This window comes from Carassius auratus, chromosome 22 (assembly GCF_003368295.1).
Source record: "Carassius auratus strain Wakin chromosome 22, ASM336829v1, whole genome shotgun sequence".
NCBI classification, from domain to species: Eukaryota; Metazoa; Chordata; class Actinopteri; order Cypriniformes; family Cyprinidae; genus Carassius; species Carassius auratus.
In genome coordinates this window covers 28303914-28323491 of record NC_039264.1, presented here as the reverse complement: position 1 = coordinate 28323491, position 19578 = coordinate 28303914, and the positions used below count along the sequence as shown (strand labels likewise).

At 37.8% G+C, this 19578-nt stretch overlaps 1 protein-coding gene across 3 annotated transcripts; it reads right to left on the bottom strand.

The window, feature by feature from the left end:
- Positions 1–7738: 7738 nt before the first annotated feature.
- LOC113040252 (uncharacterized) lies at positions 7739–18932 on the bottom strand. 3 transcript variants are annotated; one of them, XM_026198587.1, is made up of 7 exons: positions 18694–18932; positions 14598–14918; positions 11780–12127; positions 10633–10737; positions 9833–10129; positions 8804–9112; positions 7739–8348 (listed from the first exon to the last, which is right to left on the bottom strand). In XM_026198587.1, the coding sequence occupies exons 1-7, from the start codon at positions 18737–18739 to the stop codon at positions 8329–8331; spliced, it is 1446 nt and encodes a 481-aa protein (XP_026054372.1). In that variant the 5' UTR covers positions 18740–18932; the 3' UTR covers positions 7739–8328. The 3 variants fall into 3 exon arrangements, with proteins under 3 accessions (XP_026054372.1, XP_026054371.1, XP_026054373.1); XM_026198586.1 differs by lacking the exon at positions 18694–18932 and adding an exon at positions 15784–16014; XM_026198588.1 differs by lacking the exon at positions 18694–18932 and adding an exon at positions 15893–16000 and having other exon boundaries at positions 7740–8348.
- Between the last annotated feature and the right edge of the window lie 646 nt (positions 18933–19578).

Sequence of the window (19578 nt, the reverse complement as noted above, 5' to 3'; positions counted from 1 at the left end):
TGTGTATAGACCACCAGGGCCGTATACAGAATTCCTAAAAGAATTTGCAGATTTCCTCTCAGACCTTCTAGTTACAGTTGATAAGGCGCTAATCATGGGAGATTTTAATATTCACGTTGATAATACAAATGATACATTAGGACTTGCGTTTACTGACCTAATAAACTCCTTTGGAGTCAAGCAAAATGTCACCGGGCCCACTCATCGTTTTAATCATACACTAGATTTAATTATATCGCATGGCATCGATCTTACTGCTATAGATATTGTACCTCAAAGTGATGATATTACAGACCATTTCCTCGTATCGTGCATGCTGCGTATAACTGATATTAACTATATGTCGCAGCGATACCGTCTGGGCAGAACTATTGTTCCAGCCACCAAAGACAGATTCGCAAATAACCTGCCTGATCTATCTCAACTGCTATTTGTACCCAAAAATACACATGAATTAGACAAAATTACTGACAACATGGGCACTATTTTCTCTAATACATTAGAAGCTGTTGCCCCAATCAAATTGAAAAAAGTTAGAGAAAAACGTACTGTACCATGGTATAACAGTAATACTCACTCTCTCAAGAAAGTAACTCGTAGTCTTGAACGCAAATGGAGAAAAACTAACTTAGAAGTTTTTAGAATTGCATGGAAAAACAGTATGTCCAGCTATAGACAGGCTCTAAAAACTGCTAGGGCAGAGCATATACACAAACTCATTGAAAATAACCAAAACAATCCAAGGTTTTTATTTAACACAGTGGCTAAGTTAACAAATTACCAGATGCCACCTGATTCAAATATTCCACCAACGTTAAATAGTAATGACTTTATGAATTTCTTCACTGATAAAATAGATAACATTAGAAATACAATAGCGAATGTAGATTCTACAGCATCTAACACTTCAGTTTCATCCATCGCACCCAAAGATAAACTGCAGTGCTTTACAACCATAGGACAGGAAGAGCTAAATAAACTTATCACTGTATCTAAACCAACAACATGTTTATTAGATCCTGTACCCACTAAATTACTGAAAGAGCTGTTACCTGTAGCCGAAGAACCGCTTCTCAATATCATAAACTCGTCGTTATCTTTAGGACACGTCCCAAAACCATTCAAGCTGGCGGTTATCAAGCCTCTTATTAAGAAACCAAAACTAGATCCTAGTGTACTGGCAAATTATAGGCCTATTTCAAATCTTCCATTTATGTCTAAAATTTTAGAAAAAGTTGTGTCTGCTCAATTGAGCACCTTCCTGCATAAAAATGATCTGTATGAAGAATTTCAGTCAGGTTTCAGGCCCCACCATAGCACAGAAACTGCACTTGTTAAAATTACAAATGACCTGCTCCTTGCGTCAGACCAAGGCTGCATCTCATTTCTAGTCTTACTTGATCTTAGTGCTGCGTTCGACACCATAGATCATGACATACTCATAGATCGATTACAAAACTATACAGGTATTCAAGGGCAGGCTCTAAGATGGTTTAGATCCTACCTGTCCGATCGCTACCATTTTGTTTACTTAAATGGGGAGTCATCTCATTTATCATCAGTAAAATATGGAGTGCCACAAGGATCCGTCCTAGGTCCCCTTCTATTTTCAATATACATGTTGCCCCTTGGTAATATTATTAGAAAATACGGAATTAGCTTCCACTGTTATGCTGATGATACTCAGCTATATATATCAACGAGACCAGATGAAACTTCCCAATTATCTAAGCTAACAGAGTGTGTTAAAAATGTAAAAGATTGGATGACAAAGAATTTTCTCCAATTAAATTCGGATAAGACGGAGATATTAATTATTGGACCAAAAAACACTACACAGAATCTTGTAGATTACAATCTGCAACTAGACGGATGTACTGTAACTTCCTCTACAGTCAGAAATCTGGGTGTTATATTAGACAGCAATTTGTCTTTTGAAAATCATATTTCCAATGTTACAAAAATTGCATTCTTCCATCTTAGAAACATTGCCAAGCTACGAAACATGTTATCTGTTTCTGATGCAGAAAAGCTAGTTCATGCATTCATGACCTCTAGACTGGACTATTGTAATGCACTTCTAGGTGGTTGTCCTGCTTCTTCAATAAACAAGCTACAGGTCGTCCAAAATGCAGCAGCGAGAGTCCTTACGAGGTCAAGAAAATATGATCATATTACCCCAATTTTACAGTCTCTGCACTGGCTACCTATTAAGTTCCGCATCAGTTACAAATTATCATTACTTACCTATAAGGCCCTAAATGGTTTAGCTCCTGCGTACCTAACTAGCCTTCTACCACGTTACAACCCATCACGCACCCTAAGGTCACAAAACGCTGGACTTTTAGTAGTTCCTAGGATAGCAAAGTCCACTAAAGGAGGTAGAGCCTTCTCACATTTGGCTCCCAAACTCTGGAATAGCCTTCCTGATAATGTTCGGGGTTCAGACACACTCTCTTTGTTTAAATCTAGATTAAAAACACATCTCTTTCGCCAAGCATTCGAATAATGTATCTTTTTAATTGTGAGTGTAGTTGCATCTGATCAAAGGTGCATTTTTATTCATTAGCTTGGGTTAAACTAATTTTACTTTGTTGGATCAGCAGCTATGCTAATGATGTCTGTATTTTGTTTCTATGTTTTGCCACGGGATTCACATCCCGTGGTAACTAGGATTTACACAAGCTCCAGTCTGGATCCAGAACACCTGAGAAGAGATGATGCTGACCCTCAGAGGACCTCAGATGATGCTAACCCTGAATGAACAAACAGAACTAACAATTATTCCTAAATGTGTGACTTAATCATATAATAACTTAATTAATAATATTGATAGTTCATCGTCTAGCTGACTACGTCTTGTATTATTATTATTTTTTAGTTTTTCTAAAATCCTGTCAAATGTGCACAAACTACTAGCTACTACTAAATATTGTAGAAACATAATTTTCTGTAAAGTTGCTTTGTAACGATTTGTTTTGTAAAAAGCGCTATACAAATAAACTTGAATTGAATTGAATTGAATGTATGTAATAAATATACATTTTTCGAAATCTTTTCCTAATAAGACGCACAGACATCATGACCCAGCATATGAATCTCAACAATGGTGACAATCAACAAAACGCTTCAAGCTGAAGTGCATGCTGGGTAACACCATAGTAAAAACTCTGATTATGCACTGTAGCATGAATAATTATTGTAACCACTGTTGAGGATCATATGATAAGTGCTCATGTCTAAAATCCCGAGCCTGTACAATTTTTTCCCCCAATATTTAAGCATTACAATACTATTTGTTTAATAGGACTTTTTTTGTAGTTCAGTAATTGCTGAACATAATTTAACAAACCAAAGAGAGACACCTTCATGAAGTTAATTAAAATGTTTTAGATGAAAAAAGGGCAATTAAATTTTCTACTTCAAGCTTTTAATTCAGCAATGTGTTAATGTTTACTACGTAACACAACCGCAAGTGTTTAAAAGCAAATTACTTTGAATTATTAAAAGGGTCAAGAGCCCAACTGAAGCAAACACTGATCTCCATGATGGTGGCATAATTTTAACCAATAAAACATCAGCATCTGATCCTCTGTAACGCACAATAACAGCAGGTGTTCATCACCAATGCACAATCATCATTTAATTAGTCTCTTAATTATCTCATTGACTTTAACTCTTTGAGGACTTGGGATTTGAGTTGAGACTAGTTTGTGACTTGGAAGGAATGACTTGTTTCCTCCTCTGGTGAAATCAGCTGCTGAGTTCATGGGTGGAGCAAAAATGTGGCAGGACTTTTACTTTCTGACCCCTGGACTCTCCACCTCTGCTGACAAGCTAGGGCTGGGCGATATATCTAACGATATGATCATGCGCATCTAATCAGTAAAGCTGCTTCCGTGATCACCGCTAAAATCTCCATCACCTGCTTATAATTGGAGTGGCATTTAATAGACAGCAGAGGTGGGACTTTCAAGTCACAAGCAAGTCTTCAAGTCATATCCAAGTCCTCAAAGGGTTAAAGTTAATGAGATAATTAAGTGACTAATTAAATGATGGTTGTACATTAGTGATGAACTTCTGCTGTTAACAATCAACATCACTGAAGTAAAGCGAAACACAAGAACTACAACTGAATTTAGCCACAGCCTTAAACTAAAAAAAAAAAAAAAAAAAAAAACACTATGTCACCATAATTGTGGTGAAGGTTTGCTTTAGGTAGTCTCTTGACCCTTTTACTAATTCAAAGCAATTTAATTCAAAACAATTTCAATATTGTTTTCGCAACAAACATGTATGCATTGCTGAGTCAAACCTTGTAGTGACAGATTATCTTATGCTTTTTCTGCTTATAACTCATGTTGACTTGGACATCATGAGATAATCTTCTTTGGATTGTTGACTGACATTCAGCTTTTACCAGAGGTGGGACTTTCAAGTCACAAGCAATCTTCAAGTCATATCCCAAGTCCTCAAAGGGTTAAAGTTAATGAGATAATTAAGTGACTAATTAAATGATGATTGTGCATTATTGATGAACATCTGCTGTTCTTGAGAATTACAGAGGATCAGATGTTGGTGTTTTATTGGTTAAAGTGATGCAACCATAATGGAGATCAGTGTTTGCTTTAGTGGGGCTCTTGACTCTTGACTGTCATGTTAGATCTCTTTATGTAGCATTGCATGATGTGCTGTAAAGCAGAGAGAAGAAATTAATCTGTATGTGATAGGTGGTCAGATTACAATCAAATTAATATTAGCTCTATTTAAGTTTAGCATAATCAACCCAGTAAAACTACACTACGGAAAAAAAATTAAAGTCAATTTTAAATCTACTAAGTGCATACAAAATTTGAAAAACTATACTCTGTAGACACACACAGACATCAAGAACCAGCATATGACTCTCAACAGTGGTGACAATCAACAAAATGTTGCATGCTGGGTAAAACCTTAGGTAAAACTCCCGTCATGCACTGCAGTATGAAAAATTGTCACCACTGTTGAGGATCGTGTGATAAGTGTCTAAAAATCTGAACTGATTGTCTCCTTTTGTGTCTTTCAACATTGAAGCATTGTGATTTTTTTTTTTTACTTCAGTTCAGTAATAGCTGAGTGTCAGTCTACTATCCAAAGATAAACACAATTTCATGATGTTCAATCATGAGTTATAAGCAGAAAAAGCATAAGATCATCTGTTACTGCAAGGTTCGACTCAGCAATGCATACATGTTTGTTGTGAAAACAATATTGCAATTGTTGTGTATCAAATTGGTTTGAATTAGTAAAAGGGTCCAGACACTACTTAAAGCAAACCTTGACCACAATTATGGTGGCATAGTGGTTTTTTTTCTTTTACTTTTTTTTTTTTTTCAGTTGAAGGCTGTGGCTAAATTCAGTTGTAGTTCTTGTGTTTCTCTTTACTTCAGTGATGTTGATTGTTAACAGCAGATGTTCATCACTAATGCACAATCATCATTTAATTATCTCTTTAGCTTTAACCCTTTGAGGACTTGAATATGACTTGAAGACTTGCTTGTAACTTGAAAGTCCCACCTCTGATAGACAGAGCCGTAGATCCCTGACAAGCCACGCCATATCGCGTTCATATCGAAGGCGATTAATCTGCGATAATGAGCGCGATATGGCGTGGCTTGTCAGCGATCTACGGCTCTGTCTATTAAATGCCACTCCAATTATAAGCAGGTGATGGAGATTTTAGCGGTGATCACGGAAGCAGCTTTACTGATTAGATGCGCATGATCATATCGCTCGATATATCGCCCAGCCCTAGTGGAGTACGCCCACAATTCGTTGCCAGTGTCAACTACGGGCCTCTCTCCGTTTCAGTGTAGAGTAGGGTACCAGCCACCAGCGTTTCCCAGTCTGGAATCTGAAGTCGCGGTCCCCTCCGCTCACGCGCTTGTCCAGAGGTGCCACCGCACCTGGACCAGAGCCCGTGAGACTCTGCTCCGGGTGAGGGAGCGCACTAAGGCCAAGGTCGATCACCACCGGTCAAAGCCTCCCGTCTACATCGTGGGTCAAAAAGTGTGGCTTTCTACCAGTAACATTCCATTGCGATCCGTTTCTAATAATCTTGTTCCCAAATTTATCGGCCCGTTCACTATCACCAAAATCATTAGTCCGGTGACAGTCCGCCTCAAACTATTTCCTGCGTACAAGAGGATACACCCCACCTTTCATGTGTCCAAAATTAAACCCGTGTTTTATGCACGTATTAATCCGCCTACTCCGGTTCCCCCGCCGCCGCGTCTCATAGATGGGGAACCGACATATTCGGTTAATCGCATTCTGGACTCGAGGCGGAGGGGACGAGGATTCCAGTATCTGGTGGACTGGGAAGGTTATGGTCTGGAGGAGGGGAGTTGGGTGCCTGCTAGGGACATATTGGATCACTCCCTTATTGATGAATACAATCAGCAGGTAGGCCCTTCTGGGAACTCCAGGAGGAGTTCTTAGAGGTGGGGGTGGGGGGGGGGGGGTACTGTCACGGTTGGTAAACCGTGTCCTCGGGTTGTTTACACTTTGTGGTGAATTCTGCGTGTTCCGCGTCTGCACTGATTAGTTGTGGGCGTCTCCGTTAATTGTATCAGCAACAGCTGCCACTCATTACTCATCCACTATATAATGGCTTGTCTCACGTCTGGTGTTTGTGAGATCGTTGTTCTATGTCATTATGTTACCCCCCGTCTGGCTTCAGTGTTGGTTTGCATTTGGATGTCTGTGTTTTCCCAGAACGTTATCCACTCTTCGCACGTTTCACTCAGCCACGGACACTTACCTTCGGCTCTATTCCTCGCAGTTCCTGTGCCACTCTCTCCTGCTGCCTCACACCGTCTACATCCGGATTCCTCACCTTCTCTACACCACCGACTGGACTTCTCACCACTACACCATCCCTTCGGTTGTCTCATCGTCATTGTCTGTTTATGTACTGTCGCCATATCTTCTTCATTAAAACCTTTAACTCGCTATTGTTTCCAGACTGTCCTTTCACCAGCCGTTACAGACAGTGCTTATCTCTAGATGACAAGCTCTTGTTATATGCAATGGATATTTTGAAAATGACATCTAATCAATATAATATGTTTAAACCTACCTATGTGCACAACCCCAAAAGATGTAGTTTTACTCAAATAATACCGTAAAATCTAAGGTTTTCAGACATTTTTAACATTACAATATTTAAGTGTAAAATGTATGCATATTTATTTGTTTTGACAGAAAATATTTATAATTTCAACATTTTATTACAGTAAAAAAACAAAGTTTTATCCAGTCTCACAATTAACGGTTATTCAATCTATTTAATACAGTAAAAGGAATTTTTTGGTTTTACGCTCCATTACCGTTGGAATTTGACGGTGTTTTGCTGCATATTTTACTGACTTTTTACAGTGCATGTAATTCGCTATCAGTAAAGGGTTTCCTGTAACAATGATGTGCCCGCATCCTGGATGTTTACAAACCTATAATAAAAATATAATGTAAACTGTAGCCTAAAATAAAAAAAAAATTATATATATATATATATATATATATATATATATATATATATATATATATATATATATATATATAGTAATTGAAATGCAACTATTATTATTATTATTAATGTTATTATTATTACTATTACTACTACTAACACAACCAGAAAAAAAAAAAAAAAAACTTTTTATTTTATGTATTTTTATTTTTTTTTATCTGGTCATATTATGTTCATTTGATAGAACATACAGTATGCAGCAACACATTTCACACTATTTTTATTATTATTATTAATTTTTTATATCATAACATTAACATACAAATGTTTATTTAGTTAAATTTCCATGCGTTTCTTGTGAAAACAGCTGTTTGGAAGCAAAAGCTGTATCAGTGTTTTTCTGCTAGAGGACAGAAATTATCAGACATTAAGATCAGCGGCATATCAGTACTCTACATTAATATTTATTCATCAAGCAGATGCTTTAGTGAAAATGTTTAAAACAACACTTTCATACATCAAAATGAATACAAAGGCATTATAAATTTGGGTTGCATATACAATCTGACAGACCTGATTAATTTAATTATTTAAATTAAACTGGATAACATGTAATTTATTATGTAAAAAAAAAAAAGTTAATAATATATCATATTTATAATATTTATAATATATAATTGCTATTGTAGCTGCTGCTGATGTCAGAGTGATTGACACTGGTGGGCGGGTCTTATGTTATTAAAGTGATCTCCTCCCCTCCTCATTCACTTCATCCACATTCTCTCCATTCATCAGTGGCTTCACTACACTCGCTGATTTATTCACTCACTCGCTTTGGATTCTGGAAGAAAATGCAAGACAATATAGAATCAAGGGAAAATAAAAACCAACAAGACAGCATAGCTGAACATGACGAATGTCTAATGTGACCGCAGCCAAACAGGAATAGGCATAATAGATGTTTTATACAAATGAAAAAATGGTTGATTTGGCCAAATTCCACCATTAAAAAATGGACCAGGTGGACTAGTAATAAACTGTGGCAAACCAGGCAACTCAGATGTGGCTTTGTAACTTTGATTAATAAAGTCTATATTTTGACATCTGGAACTCTGACTCCTGAGCTTTGTCAACCTTTGTGATTTCTATGCTTTATATTATTTCCCTTCTTTGTCACGTTGATTTGCGTTACTCACGTCACTCAAGTTTGAGCTGAATTATTAGCAGAAACAGAACAACAGAATGCATGAGGAAGAACTGTGATCGTTGTTACATTCAAAGTGTTGAAATACTCACCTCCAATATAAATGAAGAATTTACTGCACAAGGTACTTCCTGAGCTGAGGATCAGTAGTTTATAGATTCCAGCGTGATCAGCTGTGATGTTTTTGATGGTCAGCGATCCATTCGTCTTGTCCAGCTCCAGTCTGTCTCTGAATCTCCCATCAGGACCATCATATGTAGTCACCTCTCTGGTCTCTCCTTTGATTTCAGCTATGAGAGCATCTTTATCTCCAAACATCCACCGTATCTCATCACCGGTCTGTATTTCAGTTTTAGTCTCTAGAGTGTCAGAATCATTCTCCTTCACTGTCAGTGTCTTTCCTACATGTCACAAGAGGAGAAAGAAGAAAGAATAGAAATGAGGAGCACTGATAATTGAATAAAGCTTCATTAAAGTGTGTGTGTGTGTGTGTGTGTGTGTGTGTGTGTGTGTGTGTGTGTGTGTGTGTGTGTGTGTGTGTGTGTGTGTGTGTGTGTGTTACATATATGAGATCATTTATGCTTTGGTAAGAATGAACTACACATGCACATTAAATATGTGATTAATGTAATATGGTTATTGATAATGTATATCAGTATTTTTTTCAGTTATTAAGTTTACAAACGGTTAGCTTACAAAGATAGAAATCTTAATTATTATGGAGCACATTCCACTGTACAATAATGAATAGTTTTCTGTTATAATTTCTTTATTTTGGGGTTGTTGTGATGTGAAGACGTTTGAGTTTCAGGGTGTATATGATATTATGAGAGTTCATGCTCATGATGTGAACTCCTATAGCACTTCTGGAGATGAAGTTCTTGTTCATATAGCAGTGCTGGATGCAATTAACATCAAACATCCTACAACAATGTGTCAAGTTACAACTATTCTGTCACATTCTATATTTAAAGAAATCATAGAAGAGAGAAGGAGCACGATATACAAGAACTGAACCTGTATCTCTTGTGTTTTGACATGCTGGAATCATGTGATTAGTGACAAACTATTTCTATTTTTATTTTATTTCATTATTACACAGACAGTCTGGAGATACTCACCTTTGATATAAACAATAAATCTCTTCTTGCATTTCTCGTTGATCAGAAACGTATAGGGTCCAGTGTGTTCAATTCTGGGGTTTGTGATGGTCAGAGATCCAGTGTTCATGTCCAGCTTTAGTCTGTTTCTGAATATCCCATAAAGAACATCCTCATATGAAGTGATAGTCCCTTCTTTGATTTGAGCAATGAGATTGTCTTTATTTCCCTTCCACTCTATCAGATCACTTGTCTGTATTTTAGTAACACCAGTTTTTAGTTCGACATCTTCTCCCTCCACTCCTGACACTGTCTCCGCTTCATCACACAACAGCACAAAGAAACAGCGAGGAGATTATGAGTGAGTGATCATCAGATAAACATGACAGAAACACTGAGAAGATGCTGTGCTTCTAATAATCAGTCTGTCATCTCTTTTCTCTAATAGCAATTTACAATAATGTTAACATAGGAAAACACATTAATGTATGCAAGTAGAAAATCTGTCTAAAAACTATTACACATATCATACCTACTACTAAATAAATCAGTCCTTATCTTAAAATCTTCATGCAGCTCTGTTCCATACAAAGACATATTGTCATGACCATCTCAAAGATAAAAAACGTGTAGGACACCAGAAATGCAGCATAAATGTTTTCCACATGACTTGTGCGCTATAAGTCTTCTGTTATTCAACAGCTTTATTTGGATTTTAAATGGTTATTTGCTTAAAATATTCATATTTGCTACAGCTTTTAAATCTCATTCTTTCACACAGTAGAGCTATTTTTTTCTGTCGCTTTATCAGCTGTAATTACCTTTTTCTGCGTTTGTTTGGCGATGGTAAATCAAACCAATCACCAGGAGAACAACAATCCCTGCAACAACAATCCCTGCTACAGCTGCTGGAGACAGACCTGGTTCTGTAATGATAAACAGAGACAGTCATTAGTGTGAAAGTGTGTCTGATATATAACTAACACTAGAAACATCAGTACTGTATAACCTGTTAGGTATAATGTTTATGATACTAATAGTATAAGCAATGAAAACAAAGAAGCTTAAATTGCTGGACCGCAGTCAGTGGCAGTCCTACACTGAGTTACACCCAGGTCAAGTACTACCACTTTGGCCTCCTCTTTTTTTTTTTTGCATTAGTTTTTTCTAAGTCTGGCACCTGATGGCTTTGACCTTTTCCTGTCCATCTCTGTGTTTATTTGGCACTCGAAAATAAACCCATAAACCCAATAAACCCTACAATAAAACCATCCCCACAACACTGTCACTCAGGAGCAGACATCAAGACTAAACCAATTTAACTTGGGTGACCACAGAATCGTTTTGTATTACCTATTTTTATTAGCCATTTCACACAGTTAATATATATATATATATATATATATATATATATATATATATATATATATATATATATATATATGCCTGTATTTACAATATTATGTCTCTTGTCCGTTCAATTTGGGAGAGACCCAAAGGTAAACTGTCCCCTGCCACATGCTCCGCTCCCCTTTTCACACAACTTCTGTGCAAGGCACCTTCTGCAAGCAGGGGCACCAATTTCCTTATTCCTCAAACAATTAATTGATAGATAATAGAAAACAGATTTTTTAACTGCTCATGCCACCCCCCATGTATCAGGAAAGAATGCTGCCCCAGGCAGCTGCCCGGTTCGCCCGTACCAAAAATCGCTACTGACAGCAGTTTTTATTATTATAGTTCTGTGTTAACAGGTGTAAGTAATTTTATATAATTCACAACAAATTGTTTAAAATAATAAAAGGTCAGAAGAAGAAGTTATGAGCTCTTGAACTATGACATCACTGTACACTGAAGTTTAATTTTTTTAAAGGAAGGTTTGATTCTCTAAATGTCACATCATCTGGAATTATTCACAGATAACTGATAAACAATCAATACTTCAGTTACTTCAACTGAGTTACTCACCACTGACAGTAACAATGTATTTCTGGTATAAGGTCTGTTTGTTGCTGCTGATTTTCACTTTATAGTGTCCTGAGTCGGTTGTTCTGGTGTTTGTGATGGTCAGAGATCCAGTCTGATCATTCAGCTTCAGTCTGTCTCTGAATCTCTCATCAGTTTCATCATATAATGGTGAGCTTTTGGCCTCTATATCATGTTTAGCTATGAGTTTTCCTTCATCCCCAAACCTCCACACTATCAGCTCATCTCCGGTTAGTTGAGGAACGCCAGTCTGAAGAATGACAGGATCTCCCTCCTTCACTGACACAAGCTTCATGTCAGTTACACCAGCATCAACAGCAGATGGTGACTCTGCAAAAATCACATTAAGTTACACAATTAGTTCATCTTCTGGTTATAATGAAAAATGCAGATTAATAAAAATAATCTTAACTGTCATATTGCCATATTAAAATTATGTAAGACTGCTGAATACATTACAAGTAATCTTTGCTGGCTGTACTTTGAATATCAGTTTAATTGTAGCAAGCAATTCAGACCATCACTGACTACAAGCCCCTGCCACAGGCCTGTGATAATGAAACATCCCTCCCAGATGCACTCAAACACATTACTTCTTGGTTTGAAATGCAGAATGACCCACCTGCAAAACTTCCCCTACCTCACAATGAACGGGCACTCTGTCTGTTTCCAGCTGACATAAGTAAGACCCTATTTAGGATAAACCCATGCAAGGCTCTGGCAACATACCTGGCCGTGTACTGAGGGACTATGTTGCACTTCTGACCTAGGAGATAATCACCTTGCAGAGCCAGGCAGTCATCCCTACATGTCTCAAATCCACAACAAGCATACCGGTACCAAAGAAATCACCTGTGTCATGACTAAACGACTACCATCCCATAGCACTGACTCAAACCATGATGAAGTGCTTTGAGAGGTTAGTCATGCACAACATCAAAACCAGCCTCCCCACCACACTTTACTGACAATACAATTTCTTCTACTCTCCACCTGACTATTACCCACCTAGAGAATAAAGAATACTATGTTAGAATGCTGTCCACTGACTTCAGGCCAGCATTCAACACACTAATCCCACAACAGCTCATTAATAAACTAAACCTGCTGGGCCTAAACAGTTCCCTCAGTGATTGGATCCTGGACTGGCGACCCACAAGGCTGTGTGCTTAGTCCTCTGCTCTTCACACTGCTGACCCACAACTGCACTGCCCAGTTCAGCTCCAACAACACCATCAAGTTCACTGATGACACTATGTGGTAGGTCTCATCAGCAACAGCGATGAAACACACTACAGAGATGAAGTGGCACAGCTGGCTGACTGGTATGGCACTAACAACCTGTCCCTCAATGTGGGGAAGACAAAGGAGGTTGTTATTTCTCCGACCACCCCCCACTGACCATCGACAGCTCGACTTGTGCAAAGAGTCAGCAGTACTTAAATCCTGGGGGTGTATGTATATGTGGATCCATGTGTAAGCTTTTATTACACAAAGAAGTGGTTATAACAGGCATGGGTCAAACACTGGCAAACAGGTATATATAGGGCAAGACAAAAAATGCTCCTAGGACACGTGTGGGTCTATGATGAACGAACAATATCCAAAGGGCTAAGCAAGAGGAGTAATCCAGAATCCAGAGCTAAGGGTCAAAACATAAGAAACAGGGCAAAGCAAGAAAGACTAAACTATGAAAACTATAAACAGAAACAAGACTATGAAAAGAAACACGGAGTAGCTTGTTATCACAGCTATTGCTAGGGGAGGGATATGTGCAGAACAATACTCGACAGTTTGTGAAAAGAAGTCCAATGCTTATAAAGTGTGTCTGATAATTGGTGTGTGTGTAATTGGTTGCAGCTATGTGTGATTGTTTTCAGGTGAATGTGATTGGTGCAATGGAAAGTTCTGCAGCAGGCATAGGTCAAACACTGGCAAAGAGGTGTATATAGGGCAAGACAAATAATCTTTATAAGAATGGGGCACGCATGGGTCTATGATGAACAAACAATATCCAGAGGGCTAAGCAAGAAAGGTAATCCAAAATCCTAACTAGCAAACTATGAAAACTATAAATTTAAACAAGACTATTAAAACTAGAAACTAAGACAAGACTATGAAAACAAACATGGAATGGCTTGGTATCGCAGTAATTGCTAGGGTAGGGATATGTGCAGAACAGTACTCTGCAGTGTGTGAAAGAAAGTCTAGTGCTTATAAAGCATGTCTGATGATTGTTCTGTGTGTGTGTGTAATTGGTGGTAGCTGTGTGTGATTGCTTTCAGGTGAATGTGTATGGTGCAATGAAGCATGGGAAATGTAGTTCAGGGTGTACTGTGCAGTGTGAGAGACTCTATTATGGATGATGACCCCTGGTGAAATAACGGAAGTTCAGTGACTGGATCATGACACGCACAGTTTGTATTTTTTAATTTATGTATAGGTAAACATTTATATATAGTATATCTATAGTCAAAATCTGTCAGTAGGTCAATTGTGTATAGGTTTATAGTGTTTTACTTCATTTTTGTATGTCTGTATTGATGTAGCACCGTAGTCCTGTGAGGCTTGACATTTCATCCACTGGTGGTGGATGAGGAGATACCCCCCTCACAATGTAAAGCGCTTAGAGTGCCTAGAAAAGTGCTATATAAATGTAAGGAATTATTATTATTATTATTATTTCACTGTATGTCCACACATGTAGTCGAATGACAATAAAGCCCAACTTGACTTGCAAAAAGAAACTTCTAATTATTTTCAAAAACTGAAAGATATTCCAAAATAAATATATCCTCACCATAAACAGTAACTGTGAATTTCATATTTAAAGTTCCAGCTCTTTGGATGACCTCTATTGTATAAAGTCCTGAGTGTTTAATTCTCATGTTGTTGATTGTGAGAAATCCAGTCTGATCCAGCTGCAGTCTGCCACTGAATATATCAGTGTAACTGGGATAGGAGGTCACTTTTCCATCGATTTGAGCAATGACTGGATCTCCAAACCTCCATAGTATCAGAATAATTTCCTGTATTTTAGTGAAATCAGGGTTCAGAGTGACAGAATCTCCCTCCATCACTGACAATGACTTCACTTCATCTTCATCAGCACCAAACACACCTGAAGAACAAACAGAAACAGTTTCACAGAGATTAAACTCATGTTACACTGCTGGTAATGAAAATTAACAAATTCAACTGAATTTAGTCTGCTGTTAAAAAAAAAAAAAATTGACTTATTAAGGTGTCAATAAAGAAAGCAGAGAAACAACATTCTCTGTTGGTCCACTGGCGCGGATCATTGAGTCGAGTTTTACGTCTGCACAGTGAATCGAGGGATTGACAGCAGACCGAGAAAACACTGAGTGGCAAAAAATGTGGTCATAGGGCATCGTTTTAGCATTGACTCTTATTCCCTACTCATGCTGTAGAAGTTGATGGAATTGACTCCTCCACTCTGTTTACTTACAGGGTCAGCAATAAGAATAATTACAATATTGTTAACTTAATTAGAAGAATTTATGCCCCTGTGTGGCCCAATGTTTCATAAACATTCCCATATATTCTTGTTTCGTAGGGTCTGACCTCAGTCGGACCCTCTAGAGTGAAAGTGCACGGTAGCCGACAGATAGATTATCAGTCAGTGCCAGGCTGGTGGGGTGTTAATTTTCCACCCTGCCTTGGGGAACTGAAGTCCATTATCTCATATTTATTTGTAGTTTTGCTTCAGAATAACACCTTCAAAAAGCATCAACTGCTTTGCCTGGTTTCAGTTTTTATACATTTATATAATTTATATAGCCTACCTGCACATTCAAATAAGGATTAAAATAAGCTAACAAACAAGTGGTGATCCAAATCCATGGATGAATGTGATCACTTTTAATAAGGTATAGATTAATGAATTGAACATGATCCAAGGAGCAGTTGTTTCCAGGGTCGAGGTGAAACCGAAAAAGTTAAATAAACAGAAATCATGCACTTACCGCACATTAGTAGTAAAACCTCAAAAAAATTTAAAGTGCTCTTCATATTTATATAGATTCCAGAAAAACATCATTTCAATGGTTATTATTGTTAGTTTCTACACCTCACCCCATCGATAGACAGCAACGATTGTTACCAAAAGCTCTAAATACCCATGGAAGAAGTGTTTTTATGAGACAGAAGTTTCGAGGCACGCAGCACAATCTCCAGTGAAGTCTGTATCTGGGCGTGTATTGCTTCATAGTGTCAAGAGAAGAGTCGCTTTCTGTCCAAAGAGCGTTTCGCTTCATTTGCGTGTCGGAATCTTCGAACCGGGTTATTCCTGCTATGCGGTGACATTTTGGCTTCATAAGTGCAGGAAAAAAAAAAAGTTATATGTTTTTTTTTTTTTTGCATTCTACCAAAATAGTGACATGTTTAAGTATTAGGAATGGATATTGGTCAAGCTCGGGGACTCAAAAAAAGTATAATTATAGGTAGATATTTTCATTGGCCATGAAAATATTCCACCCTGTCAGGGACATATAGATAGTTATCACAACATGTTAATACTGTAAATGTTAAACGATAATGGCTTTTCTTGGATAGTTTATGTCCATTATGCCATCTTATTTTTTTTTTAAAAACAATAACAAAACAATTATTGATGAATAGAATATGTCTTAATTATTAAGAACAGGTAACTTTTGTGCCAATTTTTACCAATAGGGTTGTAAATAATAGAAAATTTTGCTCCTCACCTCACAAAATAAATATGCCAACATTTAATGTTCCTTTTAAATTATTATTTTAAATGATATTATGGCGTTATTTCCCTGTCAAATGTCGAGAGCGCGTAATTGTAGCGCGAAAGTACATTAATATGATGCGCGAGCGTGAATCTCTCTGCTCCCGCGCAGAATGTGCGCGAGCGCGAATCTCTCTGCTCGCGCGCGGAATATAATGTGCGGAGCGCGAATCTCTCCGCTCGCGTGCGGAAAATAATGTGTGGAGCGCGAATCTCTCTGCTTGCGCGCGGAATATAATGTGCGGAGCGCGAATCTCTCTGCTCGCGCGCGGAATATAATGTGCGGAGCGCGAATCTCTCCGCTCGCGTGCGGAAAATAATGTGCGGAGCGCGAATCTCTCTGCTTGCGCGCGGAATATAATGTGCGGAGCGCGAATCTCTCCGCTCGCGTGCGGAAAATAATGTGCGGAGCGCGAATCTCTCTGCTTGCGCGCGGAATATAACCCAGCCGGCATTTCAACGTTGAAACAACGTCAGGTACCATGGTTGAATCAACGTTGAAAAACCTTTCGATTTTGCAAATTGGATCAACGTTGAAATCACGACGTTGATTCACCGTTGAAATCGTGACGTTGATGTACGGTTGAAATCACAACGCTGATTCACTGTTGAACTCCCGACGTTGAATCAACGTTGAAAAACCTTTCGATTTTGCAAATTGGATCAACGTTGAAATCGCGACGCTGTTTCACCGTCTTACCTGCATTATGGGTGAATTAGGGTCGTGCTGCAGCCCTGGGATGAAAGCTGAATGAGGTGTTGATTTTGAAAAGTTAATCAGCGTTGATAACACGACGTTGTTTCCCCGTCGTACCTTGCACCGTGTGTAAATACACCTAGATCCTAGTTGGCATTTAGATCAACATGGTACATGCAAGGCTAAAAATCAAATGACTGGCAGCAATGGCTTTACAAACAACTTCAATAAACTACCACATGCTCAAAATTGTCAAACAGCAGTTAAATTTTGGCAACATACTGTAGAAAACAGATGAAAATAATCCCACACTTTATTATGCAGAGTATGCATGGAGGTATTGCTAAAAACAGCAGAGGTGTCAAGTAACGAAGTACAAATACTTCGTTACTGTACTTAAGTAGAAATTTGGGGTATCTATACTTTACTCGAGTAATTATTTTTCAGCCGACTTTTTACTTCTACTCCTTACATTTTCACGCAAGTATCTGTACTTTCTACTCCTTACATTTTAAAAAATAGCTTCGTTACTGCTATTTCATTTCGGCTTGTTTTCATTCCGGCTTGTCATCATTAAAAAAAAAAAAAAAAAAAAAAAACCCTATCCAGATAAATCGCGCCATCCGGATGGAGTGAATTGGATTGTGGTTGGATGAGAAGTATAAACAGATACCATCCCGACACCCTATTGGTCTGTACGCGATCCATCGCACCTGCACGTGGTCCACTGGCGCGGATCATTGAGTCGAGTTTTACGTCTGCACAGTGAATCGAGGGATTGACAGCAGACCGAGAAAACACTGAGTGGCAAAAAATGTGGTCATAGGGCATCGTTTTAGCATTGACTCTTATTCCCTACTCATGCTGTAGAAGTTGATGGAATTGACTCCTCCACTCTGTTTACTTACAGGGTCAGCAATAAGAATAATTACAATATTGTTAACTTAATTAGAAGAATTTATGCCCCTGTGTGGCCCAATGTTTCATAAACATTCCCATATATTCTTGTTTCGTAGGGTCTGACCTCAGTCGGACCCTCTAGAGTGAAAGTGCACGGTAGCCGACAGATAGATTATCAGTCAGTGCCAGGCTGGTGGGGTGTTAATTTTCCACCCTGCCTTGGGGAACTGAAGTCCATTATCTCATATTTATTTGTAGTTTTGCTTCAGAATAACACCTTCAAAAAGCATCAACTGCTTTGCCTGGTTTCAGTTTTTATACATTTATATAATTTATATAGCCTACCTGCACATTCAAATAAGGATTAAAATAAGCTAACAAACAAGTGGTGATCCAAATCCATGGATGAATGTGATCACTTTTAATAAGGTATAGATTAATGAATTGAACATGATCCAAGGAGCAGTTGTTTCCAGGGTCGAGGTGAAACCGAAAAAGTTAAATAAACAGAAATCATGCACTTACCGCACATTAGTAGTAAAACCTCAAAAAAATTTAAAGTGCTCTTCATATTTCTATAGATTCCAGAAAAACATCATTTCAATGGTTATTATTGTTAGTTTCTACACCTCACCCCATCGATAGACAGCAACGATTGTTACCAAAAGCTCTAAATACCCATGGAAGAAGTGTTTTTATGAGACAGAAGTTTCGAGGCACGCAGCACAATCTCCAGTGAAGTCTGTATCTGGGCGTGTATTGGCTTCACAGAGTCAAGAGAAGAGTCGCTTTCTGTCCAAAGAGCGTTTCGCTTCATTTGCGTGTCGGAATCTTCGAACCGGGTTATTCCTGCTATGCGGTGACATTTTGGCTTCATAAGTGCAGGAAAAAAAAAAGTTATATGTTTTTTTTTTTTTTTTTTTTTTTTGCATTCTACCAAAATAGTGACATGTTTAAGTATTAGGAATGATTATTGGTCAAGCTCGGGGACTCAAAAAATTATAATTATAGGTAGATATTTTCATTGGCCATGAAAATATTCCACCCTGTCAGGGACATATAGATAGTTATCACAACATGTTAATACTGTAAATGTTAAACGATAATGGCTTTTCTTGGATAGTTTATGTCCATTATGCCATCTTATTTTTTTAAAAAACAATAACAAAAAAATTATTGATGAATAGAATATGTCTTAATTATTAAGAACAGGTAACTTTTGTGCCAATTTTTACCAATAGGGTTGTAAATAATAGAAAATTTTGCTCCTCACCTCACAAAATAAGACACAAGTATGCCAACATTTAATGTTCCTTTTAAATTATTATTTTAAATGATATTATGGCGTTATTTCCCTGTCAAATGTCGAGAGCGCGTAATTGTAGCGCGAAAGTACATTAATATAATGCG